The sequence below is a fragment of the Macaca thibetana genome, chromosome 11 (genome assembly GCF_024542745.1).
Source record: "Macaca thibetana thibetana isolate TM-01 chromosome 11, ASM2454274v1, whole genome shotgun sequence".
Classification (NCBI taxonomy): domain Eukaryota; kingdom Metazoa; phylum Chordata; class Mammalia; order Primates; family Cercopithecidae; genus Macaca; species Macaca thibetana.
Window position 1 is genome coordinate 110,167,894 of NC_065588.1, and position 21,504 is coordinate 110,189,397.

Consider the following 21,504-nt stretch of genomic DNA (forward strand, 5'->3'; position numbering starts at 1 on the left):
CATCATGGTCCCAATGCCTGAAGTATGCCTGGCAGATAGTAGGTGCTCAAGAAATATTTGTTGAGTGATTGACTGACTGACTGAATACCCAAGTAGGATCAGTGAAGGCAGACGCACCTGCAGAGGGAACATCACCCCCACTGGAGAGCTCAAGGGCTCACCTGACTCCTAGAGTCTGGTACAGAGGGGCCCCCAGTGCCGATGAGCCCAATGGCAAGCACAGGTCCGTGCACATGGAGCACACAGTCCCCATGCCCTCACCTTCCAGGTCCTCCCCGGCTCCCTCCTCCTCACTCTCCTGCCCAGAATCGGAGTCGAAGTTTAGGTAGTCGCTGGCCGGCTTGCTCTTCCCTTTCGAGGGCTCAGCATCCAGGCCATCGTTCGCCCAAGTGGCTGCCTGCGTCCGCCTCTGATGAACTGACAGAAACTCCTGGAACTCTGTGTCCTCCTTCAGCTGGTGGCACCAGAACCCGGGCAGCAGGGACATGGGAAAAATGGAGAGGAAGAGGCAGAGAAGGCTCAGGTGGGGCTTGATCTTTCTGACTCTTAGGAGGGTGAGAAGATCCCTCAAGCTCATTTCCCCCATTCTCTAGAGGACCCCGAGGTTCAGCTGGGTCAGTTCTGAGGAAGGCAGAGTTGACTTCTCACCAGACAAAACTAAGAGGACATGAAGACAAGGCCAGGCGGGACCAGAGGCACAGCTCTCTGCTTCCCAGGGCCAGCCTCCATCCTCTCCAGCCTCTTCCCTCTCCCAGCCTCCACCCTCTCCAGCCTCCTCCCTCTCCAGTCTCTTCCCTTTCCCAGACTCCTCCCTCTCCCAGCTTCCGCCCTCTCCAGCCTCCACCCTCTGTAGCCTCCTTCCTCTTCACCCTCTTCAGCCTCCACCCTCTCCCAGCCTCTACCCTCTCCAGTCTCCACCCTCTTCCACCTGCTGCCCACCCTCCCTCCCTCTTGAGCAACAGGACAGACTCACCTTCTCCAGTTGACCTGCCACCTTTTTCTTCTTCTCGTCCTGAAAACAGAAGGCACAGAGAGTGAGGGTCACACAGATGAAGAGAGCTGGGAAACAGAACTGCATTGACTTGAGAGGGCCCATCTTCGGGAACCAAAAGGGAGTGACTACCCTGCTGGCACTGGGGACAGAGGCCAGAGTGACCCTTTACATACTTTCTTAATTTCTGGAGTAGTAGAGTCTTTTGGAGGCTGCTTGGGCTGGCTTGGTTTCTGGGCATGTTTGCTCCAGGCTCTGGGTTTGGCCGGGTCCCCAAATGACTTGCAGAACTCCACCTGTGTGGGAAAAGAGCCACGGCACCCAGGTGTTAGGTGCTGCCCTTCGGCACCTGGGAGCTCGGGCATTTTAGACAACTGCCACTGCCTAGCTGAGTTTGCTGAAGTAGATTACACATCGCCCCTTAGCCTGGGCTTTCTTCTTCAAGTCTAGAATGTGATACTTTAACAGTCTATCAGTATGAGTCTGTAATACTGTAATGGTAATAGCTGCCACTTACTGAGGAATTCCACATACCAGGTACTGTCTAAAGTGCTCTGCAAGTACTGATACACTGAGCCTGTCACATCAGTGACAGCTACGACTTTCTATAATTCAGATCAAGAAACTGAAGCACCAAGAAGTCAATTGCTCTGGGTTACCCAGGTAGTAAGTGATACAGTGAAGACTGGTACTCAGGGAGTCTCTGGGCTCTGGAACCTGAGTTCTTAACCATCCACTCTACAGGGTGGCGAGATGACCTGGGCCAAAAACTCAATCAGGCTCTGGGCAGGGCAATGTGGGGCAGTGGCTACCAGGGTCACCCCACACTGCCTTAGGTTAATTATCATAAAGTGAGCTTATCTGGCTCCAGAGAACAATTCTAGAGTGATAGGGACAGTGAGGTGACCACTGGAGGGACGGAAGAGTACTGGAGACCCAGTCTGAGCTGACGTACCATTCAGGCCCTAAAACCTCCAATACACTCCTCTGAGAGGACTTTGAGAGTGCTAGTTATTCAGGCATCCACCACTGCCAGCCACTCCCAGCCACGGTTAAGGCTGACGCTGGTCAACCAACCACTGCCCCTAGGGGAAGGAGCTGCCATCTGGTTGCAGTCCTTTTTAAGACACAGGCTCTCACTCCATTGACCAGGCTGGACTGCAGTGGCATGATCATAGCTCACTGCAGCCTCAAACTCTTGGGCTCAAGAGAGCCTCTTGTCTCAGCCTTCTGAATACCTAGGACTGCAGGCACATGTCACCATGCCCGGCTAATTTTTTTTATTTCTGTAAAGACACAGTCTTGCTATGTTGCACAGGCTGGTCTTGAACTCCTGGCCTCAAGTGATCCTCCCACCTCAGCCTCCCAAAGTGCTGGCATAGGCATGAGCCACCACACCTGGCCAGTTACAATCCCTTTTGTGCACACTTTCAAAACAGGCTTGTTATTTCTATAATAATGACATGTACTCATGGTACAAAATTCAAATAATATACAAAAGTACAATGAAAGTTAAAAAAAAAGTACTCCAATTCCTATCACTCATAGAGAGGAATGATTAGTATTTTGGTACAAATCCTATCCTATGGCCTTCTATGCATTTATCATACATGTATGGAGGAATACGATTGTGTCTAAATGGGATCACATGAGACATACATGTATTTGTCCATCATCTGTTTTTTCCTTCTCAAAAAGCGTTAGAGATGTTTTTACGAAGTCACACTAAATACACGAGTGACCTGAAGTGGAGCCCCCTCCTGCAGGAAGCTTTCCTGACTCCTCCCTGGTCAGGCTAGAGATCTTTGTTCTCCCACAGTCCCTGAGGCTCACCTCATCATAGCACTGATGTCACTGAGCCAAAGCAGCCTACTGACCTATCAGCCCCCTGCCTGCCCAGAGGCAGCTGGCTCCGTGAGGACAGGGGCTGAGACGTCACCTTTTTCTCTAAATTCCCAGCATCATTGAGTGCTTGCTAAATGCATGAGTGAATGGATGAGGTACAGCTGTGGTTCTCAAGGTGTGGGCCTCAGACCAGCAGCATGGGTGTCACCTGAGGGCTTGTTGGATGTGTGAATTCTTGGGTCCTGCCTCCATGCACTGAATCAGATGCTCTGGGGACAGGCCCAGGAAGCTGTTATAACAAGCTCTCAGGTGATTCGTATGCACGTGAAAGTGTGTGAATCAGTGAGGAAGAAGACCAAAGACATCACAAACTGAAGAGGGATGGTCTTTGAACTCAAGTGTTGAGTGAAAGATCAAACAACATCACACTCGACAGCAGGTAAGGGTGAGACTCTCGCCCACTCACTGTGATCCGGGATGTGTCGATGAAGCTCTTGTTGAAATGCTTCAGTGCCTTTTGGGCCTCTTCCTCAGACTTGAAGCCAATAAAGCCAAACTTGCGGAACTTGCCATCTTTGGTGAACTTCAGACTGCAGTCCGTCAGCGTGCCGAAGGCAGCAAACAGCTGCCTGAAACGCTCCTCCTTCATCTAGGACAGAGGGAGAGGAATGAGAGACAAACGGGAAAGTCCCCAGAGCAAGGGGACGAAATGGGCTGGAAACCTGAGGTCATGAGATTCTCTAAGGGTGGCCTTAGATGAAGAGGGGCAGAGTGTGCTTTTCTAGCTACAACAGGTTCCAGCTGTGACTCTAGCACGAGTAGTGTGGCCTTGAGAAAGTCCCTTAACCACTCACTGATGTGGAAATCATGACTCATAATGGGGGCAGATGACATCTTCCTACCCTATGGGGCTCCTATGAGGATAAGACCAATTACAGAGGTAGTATTACATCTGCTACATAGTAGACACCTAATAAATACTTGTCGGAATAAATGAATGAATGAACAGGCAGGGTAAGCTCTATATATCTTTGTCAATGAAGCCTCCCACAAAAAGATGCCCACATCCTAATCCTTGGAACCTGTGGATATGTTACCTTACATGGCAAAAGGGACTTGGCAGGTGTGACTGATGTGGAGATGGAGAGATGACCTGGATTATGCAGCCAGGCCCAATGTCACCTCATGGGTCCTTACAAGAGGGAGGCAGGAAGATGAGAGAAGATGGAAACAGAGAAGATTGGAAGATGTTATCCTATTGGCTCCAAAAATGGAGTACATAACCATGAGCCAAGGAAGGCAGGTGCTTCTAGAAGCTGAAAAAAGGCAAAGGGACAGATGCTCCTATAGAGCTTCCCAGAAGGACTGCAGCCCTGATAAAGCCTCGATTTTAGGATTTCTGACTTGCAAAACTGTAAGATAACAAATTTGGATTGTTTAAGCCAGTAAGTTTGTGCGAATTTGCTATAGCTGCATTAAAAAACTAACACACTAATATTATAATTTGGTCAAGAAGCCCCACCCTATGGAAAACAGGCTCCTGGCTTCTCACCATCTTCACTGCAGCCAGGCTACCCTCACAACTCAGTTTTCTAAGCAGATACTGGGAGATTAGTGTGTGTGGTAGTGGAGTTGAGGGGACATTCAGGGCCCACAAACAGTCAAAACAAGTTTGAAAATGCAAGAAGCTAGAGGCCTTGGCAGTCCAACTAGAAGATGACATTTTCTGAGGTAGCTTCTTACTAACTGATCTCATCAAAATCTCAATCACACTGTGAGTTAGGAATTTTTATCCACATTTTATAGAGGAGAAAATGAAACTCATAAGGGATAAATGATCTGCCCAAGGCCTACAGAATCAAGGTTTGTGACTCAATTCAGAAATATAGAAGACAGTGAATTCAAGTCCTCAGTGCCTGGGAGAGACCAGGCTCAAGTCTGAATCCATCATTCCTTTGTCAAAAACCTTTTGGTGACTTTCTGGCACCAAAGTCTCAAGGACAAGCATCTAAAGAAAAACATGCAATTCTTCAAGATCTGCCCCGACTAACCGCTTCAGCACTACGTTTGCCAAACTCCTCACAGCCTTCTCACCTCTGAGGTTTTACTTTTGTTGTCCCCTCTGGGTTACATTTCCCAAGACAGGCCCTGGCTAACTCCTCATTCTCAGTTCAAACATCTATTCCAAGAGGTCTTTCTTAGATGCCTTAGGTGGACGAGATAACCAACCCTCACTGTGCTCCCATAGCACCCTGTTCATATTTCAGTGAGGCACCTTGCAGCATAATGATCTGGTGCCTCTCTTTTCTGCTAGCCTGCAAGTTCCATTAAAAATAAGGACCCAGGCTTATCCACCTCTATCTACAGTGTCGGCAATATCACAAGTACTCACTACTAAATATTTGTTGAAAAATAATTAAGACCAGTGCAGGCAATCATGGTAAGAGAGAGTCAGGTGTAGCAGTGAGGAATGCAAATTCTAGAAAAAGATTGCTCAATTCAACCCCTGCTCTATAAATTACACCAGTGTGTGAGCTCAGGCAAATCCCTGTACCTCTCTGCATCTTGGTTTCTTTACCTTTAAAATGGACGTAAACATAAAACTTACCTCACAGGGATGAGGTGAGGATTAAATGTTACTTTACCTAAAGCACCTGGAACCGTGCCTGGTACATAGTAAACTCTCCAAGTGTCAGCTGCAACTGCCCTTGTTTTTGTTATTCTTTCATTCATGAGATAAGACAAACAATAAGGGAGTCAACTACACTGTGAAGTGCAACAAAGCTGAATTTGGGAAGAAAAGGAAGTGCAGCCAGGCTAAAATAGATATTTTTAAGTATACTGCTCAGAGATGATGACAGGAGAATTAAAAACAAGAATATTACAGACACTGGAGGGGAGGAACAGATGATCTAAATTCCTTATTTTTCATAGTTGAGGGCTAGCAGATAGTCACTGGAGCAGGCACGTCAAAAGGAGGAAGGTACACTCCTTGAATATACAGAGATACATGTGAGGAGTCCCAAAAACAAATCAATGAAGATGGTTCCTCCTGGACAGAGAGGGAAGGTAGGACAGAGCAAAGACTTTGCTACTCATGATATACACTACTATACTGCTTGAATTTTGAAAACCGTGTGTTGCAAAGTTCCTTTGTCCCACCTGACAAAGGGGGAAAAAAAAAAGGAAAGGAAAAAACTCACAACATTAAAACAGAAATTGGGGCCAGGCGCAGTGGCTTAGGCCTGTAATCCCAGCACTTTGGGAGGCCCAGGCGGTGGATCACCTGAAGTCAGGAGTTCGAGACCAGTTTGGCCAATCTGGCGAAACCCCATGTCTCTACTAAAAATACAAAAATTAGTTAGGCGTAGTGGCGCGTGCCTGTAGTCCCAGCTACTTGGGAGGCTGAGGCAGGAGAATCACTTGAACCCAGGAGGGAAAGGTTGCAGTGACTGGAGACTGCCGAGATTGCGCCACCGCACTCCAGCCTGGGCGACAGGGCCAGACTCCATTTCAAAACAAAACAAAACAAAACAAAAAACAAAACAAAAAAAAAACATGCGAGAGAGAGAGAGAAAAATAAAGGATATAAGACAAACAATGATAAGAGAATCAACTACACAGTGAGGCACAACAAAGCTGAATTTGGGAGGGAAAGGAAGTGCAGCTACGCTAAAAATCCTCATCCCACAAAGCGAGGCATCAAGAGACACTGTCTAACCTGATGGATGGATCAGTAATCCATTTAAAAAAAAAAAAAAAAAAAAAAAAAAAAAAACAGCGACAAAGAGAGAAAAGGATGATCCATTCGAGCCCACCGCATCTAATCATCTAGTATTACGTACATTCACCTATTTTGCCTACCATGTGTCGAGTTCTGTGCTGGGCTCTAGCGAAACAAAAAATTATGGCTGGGTCACCACTCCCCACTTACTAGATAAATGCTGTAAAGCCTTTTACCCACTCCGTATTCCTACTTGCCCTAAGGATGGGAGTGGGAATTGGAACGCAGGTCCGCAGATTAATATTCCCCATGTCTTCCCCAACAGTCTCCAGACTGGGAGAGGAATATAAATACAGTGTTGGACAATATCCCAGGTCAACAACTAAAACACAGTGATCGAATGAAAGAGGTTGTGGGAGCAGGGCATTCGCCACAAGGTGGGAGTTGTCACCTCCCCGGGAAGAGTTGGGTTAGGAGTCAGGTACCAAACAACCGGTTGTGAAACCGTAAGCAGTCACTATTCCTCTTTCCCCGGGATCAAATGGGGATAAGCCCAGGATCCCACCCTTTTTGAGTTCGGAATTGGCCCGGAGTCCTGCCCCAGAGCAAAAAATCTTCCATTACCTCCAGGCATCTCTTCCCTACCTCACAGCTCCCGGCTGGTCTCATTTCAGATTCCCAACTCCTGCCTCTGCACTCACCCCATTCGGGAGATTCTTCACGATCAATCGCGACATGGCGCAGAGTCCCCGCTGTTTTGATTCCAACACAACTGGACAGCGTCTTCCACCAACAACTTTCACGCTACCGCCCTGGGCGCCGCCATCTTTGCCGACCCGGAACACAGTCATGTGGCTGAGACCTCGGCCTGATCTGTCCGGAAGTAGGCGTGGCTAAATCAAAGCCACTCAGGGAAGTCACACCCTACAAGGGGTGGGCCCGGGCGCTTGCATTTTGCGCAGGCGCAGGGTTTTGGGCGGATTCTGGAGATGCCAATGCAGCGGCGAAGGCAGCAGGGGGTGCCGGTCCCTAACGTGCGCTGGGTCCGCTCGGTGTTAAGGGTCGCGCCAACAGGGCAGTCGCGTTCTCGCCGTTTTCCTACTTTATTTTTATTATTGAGCCCTAGGACTGCCCTGAGAACGGGGGCAAGATTAGGGACCCTTGCGTTCCTCGTAGAAATGGGGAAAGTGAAGCTTAGAGAGATTGCCAGCCAACATAAATCAAGTATTGAGCCTTTTGTGTAAATACTTGGAATGAGCATGTTGGAAATAAAGGCTCTCATTTTGCAGGCAGATAAACTGGGAATCGTGCGTGTAAAGCAGCTTGCTCAAAGTCTTATAACTATGAATTGGAAAGTCAGATTCGAACTAGGGGCTGCCTAGGGCCCTACAATGAGTCTCTACGCCTTCAACCCCAACACCACAAGCATTTTGCCTCCCTTCCTAATGTTTGGAACTCTCAGCTGGCCGATCTTCTAGCTGAGATATCTTGGCCAAAATGGCCTCTGAGCCTTTGTGTCTACTTCTGTAAAATGGGAATAATTCTTTATTATGCTAGGGGTTAAGGAGGTGAGAATGTAAAAGGGATGTTATCTTCCTATTGCTTCTCTGAGCATTCTCAGTACCCACTCTTGGATGGAGACAGCCCGTGAAAACCCCTATTTTCGCTCTTGAATGACAGTATTTCCTTTCCGTTTCCCCACAGTGCCTCAGCTGCACTGGACGTTGCTCCCACGCTTTTGCAATTTCCTTCACCTAAAAGACATTCCCTCCTCACTTCTTATTGTTAACAGCTTTATCACAAACCATACAATTCACCCACTTAAAGTGCACAATTAAACGGTGCTGAGTATATTTACAGAGGTGTGCAGCCATCACCACAGTCAATGCTAGGACATTTTCGTTACCCCCAAAGAAACACCGCACCCTTTAGCTATAACCTGCCAATTCTTCCCTCTCCCTTCCCCCTGATAACCACTAATCTACTTTCTGTCTCTATGGATTTGTCTATTATGGACATTTCATATAAATGGAATAATACAATATGTAGTCTTTTGTGACTAACTTCTTTCACTTAGCATAATGTTTTCAAGGTTGTTCCATGTTGCAGCATGAATCAGCACTTTATTTATTTGTTTATTTATTTGAGACAGTTTCTGGCTCTGTCACCCCTACTGGAGTGCAGTGGCACAATCTCAGCTCACTGCAACCTCTGCCTCCCAGGCTCAAGCCATCCTCCCACCTCAGTCTCCTGAGTAGCTGGGACTACAGGCACATGCCACCATGCCTGGCTAATTTTTTTTTTTTGGTAATTTTTTGGTAAACACGAGGTTTCAACGTGTTACCCAGGCTGGTCTTGAATTCCTGGGCTCAAGCAATCCACCTGCCTTAACATTTCAAAGAGCTGGGATTACAGACGTGAGCCACCACACTTTTTTTGCTGAATAGTATTACATATATGGATGTACTACATTTTATTTATTCATCAGTTGATGGGCATTTGGGTTGTTTCCACCTTGTGGCTATTGTGAATAATCTGACTGTGAACACTTACCTATAAGTTCCTGTGTTGGCATATGTTCTTATTTCTCTTGGCTATATTCCTAGGAGTAGGATTGCCTGATCATATGGTAACTCTATACTTAACCTTTTAGAACCTGCTAACCTGTTATCCAAAATGGCTTCCCCATTTTACATTCCTAGCAGCAGTATATGAAGGTTCAAATGTCTCCCACATCTCCTCCAATGTTTATTATTGGTCTTTATAATAATAGCCATTCTCGTGGGTGTACAGTGGTGACTCAATATGGTTTTGATTTGCATTTCCCCGATGACTAATGAAACAGCATCTTTCATGTGCTTTTGGCCACTGGAATATCTTTCTGAACCCACTCCCATCCCCTCTCTAAGACCAGCTCAAGCATGGCGTCCTCGAATATGCCTCTTTCCTACTGAGACCCAAATGCAGGGAGCTCATACGTCTGCCACAGCATAAACCTACAGAAATCGCTGGTGAGGAGCACACGGTGTAGGTTCAGAGTTATAGATGAGGCCACTTGTTCTCTCCACATTACATTGCCAAAGGGGCGTCCTTAGATCTATCTTTGCAAAGCATCACACCGGGCACCAGGAAGAGACAGGTAATAGGAGTTCATTAAATGCTAATTGTAAATTAAGGTCTGTCCGTTCAACAGAATTCCATGCAGTTGTTAAAAAACAGGTAGGTATGTAGCTATAAATGTTTTTGAAGGAAATGCATCAGTCAGCAAGACGCAGATGTATACTCAAAAAGATTTAATGAAAGAAAATCTGGACAAGAAGCTATTTACGGAAGTGTGGGCAGTGTAATGGGATGAATGATCCCCCCTCCCCTCACCACCACACACACTGGGGGCATCCTGACCCCTGGAAGCTGTAAATGTGACTTTATTTGCAAAAAGGGTTGTATTAGTTTGTTCTCACGCCGCTAATGAAGACATACCCGCGACTGGGTAATTTATAAAGGAAAGAGATTTAATGGACTCAGTTCCACATGACTGAGGAGGCCTCACAATCATGGTGGAAGAGCGAGGGATGTCTTATATGGTGGCAGGCAAAGAGAGAATGAGAACCAAGTGAAAGGCTTTCACCTTATAAAACCATCAGATCTCGTGAGACTTATTCACTACCATGAGAACAGTGTGGGGGAAACCACCCCCGTGATTCAATTATCTCCCACCGGCTCCCTCCCAGGACACATGGGGATTATGGGAGCTACAATTCAAGATGAGATTTGGTGGGGACACAACCAAACCATATCAAGGGTCTTTGCAAATGTACTTAAGGATCTCAAAATGAGATCATCCTGAATTATCCTGGTAGACCCTAAATCTAGGACCCTCTTAAAGGACACACAGAGAACATCACGTGAAGGTGGAGGCAGAGTCTGGAGTGATGCAGTCACAAGTCAACGAAGACCTGGAAGCTGGAAGAAGCAAGGAAGGGTTCTCCCCTGGAGGTTTTGGAGGGAGCATGGCCCTGCTGGTACTTTGGGGGCTTCTGGCCTCCAGAAATGTGACAGAATAACTTTGCATTGTTATGCCATCTAATTTGTGGTAATTTGAGACAGCAGCTACAGAAAATGAATACGGAAGGGTTAAGGGAACCAACAAAGGACGGTCAAACCCCAGGGCCCAGCAACAGTGGGGAGCTATCACCACCCCTGGGGCTGAAGGGCAGAGCGGGACATGTCATCCCAGGGCCTCAGTGATGCCAGAAGCTGTGGAAGGGGGGTGTGCTTTAAGGACTAGAGCTATAGAGAGATACAGCCACTGTGGAACCACAGGTGTGTGTGTGTCGGGAATAAATACCCTGTCGCCTCTTTCTCTTCCCAGCTGTAGTTTCCTACTGGAGCCTCCCCTTGGCTGAACCAACGGGAAGCTGGAGGCATGGTCACAGGTGTTGCAGTGCACACAGATTGCATCTGGAGCACAGAGCAGGGTGGAGGAGCAAGCTCAGGGGACAGGAGATGGGGTGTTGGAGAGGAACTAGCACATGGGACAATCTCCAAAATATATAGTTAAGTGAAAACCAGCAATGTACTAAGTAATTTATTACGTATACTGTCACTTAGGTTAAAAAAAGAAAACGGGAGGGAGGTGGGCAAGGATACATAGATAGTTGTCATGTTTGTTGACAGGGTACTCGTAAATTTCCAAATTTATTGTCTTGCAGTTCTGAAGGCTAGAAGTTCAAGATGAAGGTGTTGGCAGTGCTGATTCCTTCTGAGAGCCATGAGGGTGAAGCTGTTCCTCCTGTCTCACTTCTGGTGGTGTGCTGACAATCTTTGATACTCCTTGGCCTGTAGACACGTCACCCCAATCTCAGCCTTCATCTCCACATGACAGTCTCCCTGTGTCCACGAGTTTGTGTACAAACTTCCCCATTTTATAAAGACAACGGTCACATTGGATTAGAGCTCATCCTAATGACCTCATTTTAACATAGTTACTTCTGTAAAGACTGTTTCCAAACAACGTCACTTTGTGAGATATGAAAGGTTAAGACTCCAGCATAGGAATTTGGAGGGGACACTATATATGACTTATGTAAGCAAAGATGATCTCAAAAGATATGTGAGGAAGTGGTAACAGCAGTTGCTTCTGGGGAGGGGACTGAGGAAGTGGGTATAAGGATGGATGGAAATGTCGTTTACCTTGAGTAACCTCTTGTAATTTTGATATTTCATTATGAAAGAATTATCTATTATTTTTAATACATAAAAATGTTAATCATGTACAAACTACATCTGCATGTATTTATACTTAACTATAGGGTAAAGTCAACAAGCATGTATATTAATTGTGGTCATTTCTGAAGGGTGGCTTTGGAGGGGTGAAATTGTAGGGAGACTAATAAATCTCTATGTATCTATTTTGGGTTTTGTCTTTTTTTTTTTTTTTTTTTGAGACAGTAACTGGGATTATAGGTGCACACCACCATGCCTGGCTAATTTTTTGTATTTTGAATACAGATGGGGTTTCACTATGTTGGCCAGGCTGGTCTCAAACTCCAGACCTCAAGTGATCCACATGCCTCGGCCTCCCAAAGTGCTTGGATTACAGGCAGGAGTGACTGTGCCCGGCCTTTTTTTTTTTTTTTTTTTCTGAGACAAGGTCTTGCTCTGTCGCCCAAGCTTGTGTGCAGTGGTGTGATCATGGCTTACTGCTGCCTCGACCTCCTGGGCACAAGTGATCCTCCTTCCTCAGCCTCCTAAGTGGCTGGGACTACATGCATGAATCACCACACCCAGTTAATTTTTAAATTTTTTGTAGAGACAGGGTCTGGCTTTGTTGCCCAGGCTGGTCTCAAATTTCTGGGCTCAAGTGATCCTCTCGCCTTGGCCTCCCAAAGTGCTGGGATCACAGGTGCACGCCACTGTGCCTGGTCTGTATATGTTTTAAACCAGAGATTGGCAAACTTTTTCTTAAACAGCCAGAGAGTAAGTATTTCAGGCTTGGTGGGCTATGTGGTCTCTAATGCGACGACTCCACCCTGCTGCTGTATTTTGAACACGTCCAGAGCTAACATGTGTGGCCATGTTCCAATAAAACTTTATTTACAAAACCAGGAAGCTACCCCATGAGCTGTAGTTTTAAGTTACAGGATTATGGGATGTATTGGTTTTCTATGGCTTCTGTATTAAATTACCAGAAACTGGATGGCTTCAAACAACAGAAATGTATTCTCTTGCAGTTCTGGAGGCCAGGAATTTAAAATTAAGGTGTCAGCAGGGCAGTGGCCTGTCCAAAGCCTCAAGGTGGGAGGATCCTTTTTTGTCTCCTCCAGCTTCTGGTGGCAGTAGGTATTCCTTGGCTTGTGGCTGCATAGCTCCCATCTCTGCCTCTGTTTTCACATGACCTTCTCCACTCTGGTGTCTGAGTCAGATCCACCTCTCTATGCTTCCTCTTAGCAGGACACCTGCCATTGAGCTTAGGACTCACTCTAAATCCAGGTCAATCTCATCTCGAGATCCTTAGCTAATTATATCTGCATAGACCCTTTTTCCAAAAAGAGTCACATTCACAGGTTTTGAGGATTAGGATGTAGGCATATCTTTTTGGGGGCTGCTATTCGGCCCATGAGATCTGCTTGCTTTGTAGTAGTTTACTCTGAAGATCAGATTTCACCCTCTCTCTGTCTTGTGTAGACTTTGTCTATTCAATTAAAACACACATGCATGTAAAAATGTACCCTCAAGCCTGGAGTCAATGACTTACGGGTCACTGTTTCAAAGTCAACAGATATTTATTGTTATGTCTTTAATTAAATAATAACTGGAGGGTTGTTTCCTGCACACTGTGATATTTAACAGATATTTATTGATATGTGATATGAATTAAATGACAACTGGGGGGTTGTTTGCTGCAAACCGTGACCCTGGTTAGGGTGGGCTGGGGCAGGCTTTATGAGGCAGCTCTGAGATATTAGCCTTTTACAAGAGGGCCAATGTTGCCCAGCCAGTCCTAGTTTCACGTACTTTTATTATTTTCATGAACTGCCTTTATTAAAATGTACAATTCAATGTAGCCTGCCCTAAAAAATTTCACAAATCAGAAGGTCTTTCAAAGGTATTAAAAGAAAATGGAATGCCCATTACGAATCCCCACATCCCAATTCTGGGTCCAGAAAATATGGTCGCCACATGTGTGAGGAGGAGGGACCATTCTCAGGTTATATATTCCCGTGCATTTAATAAGCAGCCACATTATAACATTATTATTAGTCTTCCTGCTCTCCAGCCTTCCTGTTTTGTCTCCTGCCTCCTTTTTTCTCCCAGCAGAACTAAGCCAGAGGCACCTCGATGCCACCAGGCTGGGCTCTCCAATTATACCTAGATGTTTAAAAAATTCAGTCTGGTCTAAGCCAGCTCCATCCCTGGGCTTCATCAGTGTACTTCTTTGGGAGGCCGAGATGGAAGGATCCCTCGAGCCCAGGAATTCAAGACCAGCCTGGGCAACATAGTGAGCTCCTGTCTCTACAAAAAAGTACAAAAATTAGTGAAGTGTGGTGGCACATGCCTGTAGACCCAGCTTCTTGGGAGGCTGAGGTGGGAGGATCACCTGAGCCCAGGAAGTTGAGGCTGCAGTGAGCTATAATTGTGCCCCCACACTCCAGCTTGGGCAACAGAGGGAGATCCTACCTCAAAAACAAAACAAAACAAAAATCCCAAAACAAAAAGCATAAGTGTATGTACTTCAGGACGTGAGAGAAGTAGTGCCTGGTCCCTGAGGGAATTAACTTCCCAGCTGGAGAAAGGCCAGTTATTGGGGAGGGATTCTAGAAGGTTCTAGAAGATAATGGAGAGAGGAGAGGAAAGCAAACTTGATTTCCTTCCTATGTCAGTTGGTCCCAGTGAGAGGGACCAATGGGCACCCAGCTGCTCTGGCTAGAAACCTAGGGGTCGTCCTGAGCCCACCCCTCACTCACCAGCCTATGTCTAACCCATCATCAAGTTCTGCCAACCCCAATTTTTAAAGATTTGCCGAACACATCATCTTTTCCCTGTCTCCACTGCTATCAGGCTAGTCCAAGCACATATTGTATTCATTTCCTGCGGCTGCTGTAACAACCCCAAATTTAGTGGCTTAAAACCACACGCATTTATGATCTGCAGTCTGGACAGCAGAAACCCTAAAGCCGAGGGTGGCAGGGTGGTAGAGGCGGCAGCAGGGCTCTGGAGGCTGCAGGGGAGAACCTGTTTCCCTTAGCTCGTGGCTCCTGCCCCCATCCTCAAAGTTCTCTCTTTGACCCTCTGGTCTGTGGTCACATCTTCTCTTCGCTCTGACCCTCCTGCTGTACATTTATCACTACACTGGGCTCACCTGGATAATCCAGGGTTATCTCCTCATCTCAAGATCCTTAATTTATCAACTGAAAAAGTCCCTTTGCTGTAGAAGGCGATGTACTTACAGGTCCCAGGGATTAGGACGTAGACACCATTGGCAGACATTATTCAGCCTACCAAAACCATCATCCTGCCCATGTTATTCCACCAACACCCTCATTGGTCCCCTTGTTCTGTCTTTTACTTCTGCGGACTCTTTAAAACAAAAGCCAGACTGACCACTGCCTTCACTGCCGAAGCCTCCCAGTGCCCCTGGGGTCTGACCAAAAGAAGAAGGTGTCACCTCAGTCTCTGACTTTGCTTCATCCCGTCCAGCCTCCCTGCTTGTCCTCAACCCCCTCCTGCAGGCTTCTGCCCCAAGACCTTTGCAATTTGCCGTGTTCTCTGCCTGGAGCACCTTTCCCCCTCCATGGGTCCCCTCCCTCACTCACTTCCCTCAGGTCTCTGACCAAAGTTCATCTTCCCAGAAAAGCCCTTCCTGGCCACCATCTCTGAAAGGGCACCAACCACTCCACTCTACCCTACAGTCCGTTTTTTTTCTGTTTTTCTTTTTCTTTTCTTGAGACAGAGTGTATTGCTCTGTTGCCAGGCTGGAGTGCAGTGGTGTGATCTTAGCTCACTGCAACCTCTGCCTCCCAGGTTTGAGCGATTGTCCTGTCCCAGCCTCCTGAGTAGCTGAGACTACAGGTGCATGCCACCACACTGGCTAATTTTTGTATTTTTAGTAGAGATGGGGTTTCACCATGTTGGCCAGGATGGTCTCGATCTCTTGACCTTGTGATCCACCCGCCTTGGCCTCCCAAAGTGGTGGGATTACAGGTGTGAGCCACTGCACCTGGCCTAGTCCGTTTTTTCATCGTGTTATTATGACCTGGCATTTCTTACTTTTTATGTGTCTGTTTGTTGGTCTCTCCCAGTAGCAGCATTATCCACGAAAGCAGAGATTGCATCTGATTTATGTACTGGGTGTCCCTGGCACCTAATCCTGTGCCCCACCAGACCCTCTGAGGCAAGACCTTTGGTTTGAATTGTTTTCTGACCCTTTATTGACCACACCTTGAAGAATTGACTCAATGGGTAACCATAGGTGCATTGCAAAAGATATTTTGGGTAAGGGTTGGGGGTTGGGAGAGAAAGGAGGAGGAAATTTTCCTTGCTTGGCATGAGACGGGCAGGGCGATGACGGCAGTTTGAAGAGGTGAAAATGTGCACAGGAACTGAGAATTCAGCTTTGTTCAGGGTGAGGGGTAATAGGGAGAAAGCTGTTGCTCTCTTGCCCCAATCCTTCTGTCCCTGCTGGGCATGGTTCAGAGGCACTGGGGAGGACTTGTAGAAATGTATCATATAGCTATGCTTACACATTAATATTTATTGCAACATTGTTTGCAATCACCAAGGATGGGCAATAGCCAAAATGCCCATCAATAGAGAACTGGTGAGACAATGGATAAAATATCATGTAGATATTCAGAAAAGAATGCAGCAGTGCTCAGCTCTTGATTTCAAATCCATTCTTTAATAAAAAGGACCAGGGCTCTTTGGAGTAATGGCTATTTCTAGGGCTGGGGCAGGGAATACACAGGTGAACCTGGAGTATCTTGTAATGCCAAAAAGTAAGAACAAGCTCAAAACAAAATTTGTTCCCTAATGGGACACAAGAGCCAACTGAAAGGGCTTCCAGTGCCCAAGGCTGGAATATTTTGAGTAACAAAGTAAATAATATGGCCTGGCACCGTGGCTCGCGCCGGTAATCCCAACACTTTGCGAGGCTGAGGCGGGTGGATCACCTGAGGTCGGGAGTTTGAGACCAGCCTGGCCAACATGGTGAAACACCATCTCTACTAAAAATATAAAAATTAGCCAGGCATGGTAGTGGGCGCCTGTAATCCCAGCTACTCGGGAGGCTAAGGCAGGAGAATTGCTTGAACCTGGGAGGTGGAGGTTGCAGTGAGTCGAGATAGTACCACTGTACTCTAGCCTGGGCAACAGAGTGAAACTCCATCTCTAAATAAATAAATAAATAAATAAATAAAGTAGTATTGGATTATAACCCAAAGTACAAAACAAATATTCATAAGCCCAGTGATATAAATAAGTAATAGAAAATAAAATACATGTGGAGGATAAATAAATTGAGAATTTCAAATCATTTATGATAATACTTGTCCCTCAAGGCTGGGCATGGTGGCTCACAGCTTGTAATCCTGGCTCTTTGGGAGGCCAAGGCGGGAGGATTGCTTGGGCCCAGGAGACCAGCCTGGGCAACATGGCAAGATCCCTATCTCTACAAAAAATGGAAAATTAGCCAAGCATGGTGGTGTGCACCTGTAGGCCCAGCTACTTGGGGGGCTGAGGTGGGAGGATTGCTTGAGCCCAGGAGGTTGAGGCTGCAGTGAGCCATGGTTTCACCACTATACTCCAGCCTGGGCAACAGAGTGAGACCCTGTCTCAAAAAAAGAAGAAAAGAAGAAAAGAAGAAGAAGAAGAAGGAGGAGGAGGAGGAGGAGGAGGAGGAGGAGGAGGAAGAGGAGGAGGAGGAGAAGGAGAAGAAGAAGAAACATCACTTCCGAGCCTTATGTGTGGGCTGTGCATCATGACTTCCAGAGACTATATTACAGAAAAGGAGGGAGAAGAGTAGCTTTATGGTGGAGAAACCTGAGAAATGTGACCTGAGCCAGGTGGCTAAGGTTAAGATCAACAGAGACGAGTCATGTTGACGTATGTACGCTTGATAGGAAATGACCGTTCACATCTGTGGTCATCCCCCCAGAGACCCACAACCAAAGTCTAATTATGAGAAAACATCAGACCAACCCCCGTTGAAGGACATCCTTCAAAATCCCTGGGCAGTGGCCCTCAACACTGTCAAGGCCATTGAAAACAGGAGAAATCTGAGAAACTGTCACAGCCAAGAAGAGCCTAAGGAATAAACAGAATATGGGATGCTGGGACAGAAAAAGGACATTAGATACAAACAAACAAACAAACAAAATGTCTGAATAGAGCATGGACTTGAATGAATAGTAATGTATCAGTATTGGTTCATTAATTGGGACAAACATTCCAGAGTGATGCTGACAATAAGGAAATCTGGGTACAGGGAATTTGGGAACTCTCTGTAAGGTTTTCACAACTCTTCTGTAAATTTAAACTATTCCAAAATAGTTTATTAAATATTTCTTTTGTTGTTGTTTTTGCCCAGGCTGGAGTGCAGCGATGTGACCTCAGCTCACTGCAGCCTCCGCCTCCCAGGTTCAAGCGATTCTCCTGCCCCATCTTCCTGAGTAGCTGGGATTACAGGCACGTGCCACCACTCGGACATAATTTTTGCACTTTTAGTAGAGGTGGGGTTTCACCGTGTTGGCCAGGCTGGTCTTGAACCCCTGACCTCAAGTGATCTGCCTACCTCCATCTCCCAAATGCTGGGATTACAAGTGTAAGCCACTGCACCTGGTCTATTAGATATCTCTTAAAAGACATTTTGAAAGTGAAAAAAGAAGGGTGCAGTAATTCTGTATTTATAGATGTGTATTAATAGCCAAAGTATATTCCAAGTCATCAAGATAGCACACAGCTGCATCTTGCTTTTTTGGCAACAATTCTGCAGGCTCACATGGTGCTGTGTCCTTTATAGTGCACCAAACTGAGAGGCATGTGACATCAATTTGCCTCAAAACTGATGATGATAACTTTACTTTTTATTTATTTTTTTTTGAGACAGAGTCTCGCTCTGCTGCCAGGCTGGAGTACAGTGGCATGATCTCACTGCAACTTCCACCTCCCAAGTTCAAGCAATTCTCCTGCCTCAGCCTCACGAGTAGCTGGGACTAAGGCATGCGCCACCAAGCCCAGCTAATTTTTGTATTTTTAGTAGAGACGAGGTTTCACCATATTGGCCACGATGGTCTTGATCTCTTGACCTCGTGATCCATCCACCTTGGCCTCCCAAAGTGCTAGGAATACAGATGTGAGCCACCGCTCCCAGCCTGTGATGGTAACTTTGATCGCTTGGCTGAGGGGTGCCTGCCAGGTTCCTCTTTTGTAAATTTTTTCTTTTTGTCATTAACAAGTAATCTATAGGTTTTTAGAAATGTTGTTAGTATGTAGAAAGGCTCAGAGAGAGTGCATTTTAGTTAATTTAGTTTTTTTTTTTTTTTTTAAGGTGTACATAGGTCCTGAGGCAACCTTCTTCTCATCTGCTGACATACAGGGAAACTGAGGCCCGGAAAGCAGGAAACGCTTGCCCAAGATCACATTGTAGAGACCAAGGCCAGGTTCGAGTTTGGCTCCCTTTGCTTCTTGCTACCTGTGACCACCCCTAGGGGCCAGGAAGTGGAGCCAGTGGAGGGGGGTGCTAGAGATGGTTGCCCTGGGGTGTCACCATCTGCTATGTTGAGTGTCACCAATGTAGCCCAGCATTTCACTGCCCACCCCAAAAAGGCATCTCTGAAGGGCATCCTCCTACTCCCAGGCAACTGCAGAGGAGCCTCAAGGGAGAATCCAAGTGGCCAGGATGACTCGAAACAGGAGACCAGGTATGCACTAGCTTCAGCCACGCCTGCACGGAGACCAGGCAGTTCACCTGTGGCAGGTGGCAGCTGAGCCGTGGCCCCGGTGGGCCCTGCTGGGGGCCCAGCATTAGAGATGGGGGGCCCTCCTGCTCTTGGCAGTGAACCAGAAATATTCACCTGGGAGGAGGAGAAATAACAAATTATTCATCAAACAGACTATGGATGGGAAAAAGCTAAATTTACTCTGAGAAGACAAGCCAACGAGGTGTCTTATGCCAGGCTCTGGAGGCTCAAATTCCAGGGCCGCTTTCACTGGGGCTGGCTGTGATGCTCAGTGAGGACCCAGGCAGGGTGATCTAGGGATGGGTTGGAATTAAAATCAGAATCATTGTCTCCTTTTTAAATTTTCCAGCAGTGCTGTGGACTGATACCACTTTCACACATACAGAGAATCATCAAGGTCTGGCTTAAAAAAGAGTTCGGTTGAAGGAATGGTTTGCCAGAAAAAATAAATAAATAAATAAATAAATGAAATGAAAGAGAGGTTTTTTTTTTTTTTTTTTTTTTTTTTTTTTTGAGTCAGGGTCTAACTCTCTCACCCAGGTTGGAGAGCAGTGGCACAACTGTGGCTCACTGCAGCCTTGACTTCCTGGGCTCAGGTGATTCTCCCACTTCAGCCTCCCAAGTAGCGGGGACCACAGGTGCACTCCACCACACTCAGATAATTTTTAAAACAATTTTTGTAGAGATGGAGTTTTTGCATGTTGCCCTGGCTGGTCTCAAACTCCTGGGTTCAAGTGATCCGCCCAACTCAGCCTCCCAAAGTTCTGGGATTAGAGATGTCAGCAATGACACCAGCCCCATCACTACATTTGATTGTGGTTCAACTAGACAGGGAGCTCTGCTTCAGGAAGGCAGACATGACCATTCATTCACTCACTTATTATTCACATAGTTACTGAGCACCTGCTCTGTTCCAGACCCTGTTCCAGGAACTGAGAGTATAGCACTGGTCAGGACAGACATATTCCTTGTCCTTAGGAGGGTTATAGTCTAGTCAGAGAGACTGACATTAAAAGGCATACTCTGGCTGGGCATGGTGGCTCACTCCTGTAATCCCAACACTTTGGGGGGCCGAGGCAGGCAGATCACCTGAGGCCAGGAGTTCAAGACCAGCCTGGCCAACATGGCGAAATCATGTCTCTACTAAAAATACAAAAATTAGCTGGATGTGTTGGCACACGCCTATAGAGACTTGGGAGGCTGAGGCCCAAGAATGGCTTGAACCCGGGAGGTGGAGGTTGATGTGAGCCGAGATTGTATCACTGCACTCCAGCCTGGGTGACAGAGCAAGACTCTGGGTCTCAAAAAAAAAAAAAAAAAAAAGGCATACTCCTATAATTCATCATTATGTTCATTGTTGCCATCACAATGAATGATATACTCATTATGGGACAAGTTCTTCACCTTCATAGGCACCATCTTGGAGGAGAAGGGGCTGTGCTTCTCCAAGGTCATGTCCAAGTCTAGTTTCTGCTTTGAAATGAGTGGAAAATCCTCCTCTTCAACCATGGGCTGTGCCTGCCTACCCCTCCTGGCTTTTCTCTTGAAGTAAGCATCATCATCATCTCTCCAGTTGTCCTCTTCCATTCCACTTCCGAGGGGAGCCCTGGAAAGTCAGAGCCATGAAGTAACTCATCCGTGATGATGACATGGAGCCCTGGAGAGAGAAGAAACATAGGCGGTAGAGAGACCCGAGTCCAAATCCCATCTCTGACACTTCATGCTGTGTGACCTTGGGTCAGTCAGTCACCCTCTCTGAACCTCATTCCTCATTTGCAAAGCAGGACCAGTAATGCCTACTTCCAGGGTCGTGGTGAGGATTAGAGAGAATATATTTATGCTGCCTAGCACAATGCCAACAGCAGTAATAACCAAATTGTATTTTGATGTGCCAGGTACTGGTTAAAACAGACTAGCTCATTTAAACCTCACAGCAACAAGTGATGTAGGTAGAATTATTATAGATGAAGAAATTCAAGCACAGA

At 46.5% G+C, this 21,504-nt stretch overlaps 1 protein-coding gene across 1 annotated transcript in view; it reads right to left on the reverse strand.

Annotated features, from left to right (window-relative positions):
- RBM19 (RNA binding motif protein 19) overlaps window positions 1-21,504 on the reverse strand; it is a 368,604-nt gene that overhangs the window by 134,730 nt on the left and 212,370 nt on the right. The window contains exons 2-6 of the mRNA XM_050749675.1: window positions 7,262-7,395; window positions 3,303-3,485; window positions 1,168-1,287; window positions 974-1,012; window positions 262-454 (exon numbers count right to left, since the gene is read on the reverse strand). Coding sequence (XP_050605632.1) covers window positions 262-454; window positions 974-1,012; window positions 1,168-1,287; window positions 3,303-3,485; window positions 7,262-7,297 — 571 coding nt within the window. The 5' untranslated portion in view covers window positions 7,298-7,395. The remainder of the gene's footprint in view (window positions 1-261; window positions 455-973; window positions 1,013-1,167; window positions 1,288-3,302; window positions 3,486-7,261; window positions 7,396-21,504) is intronic.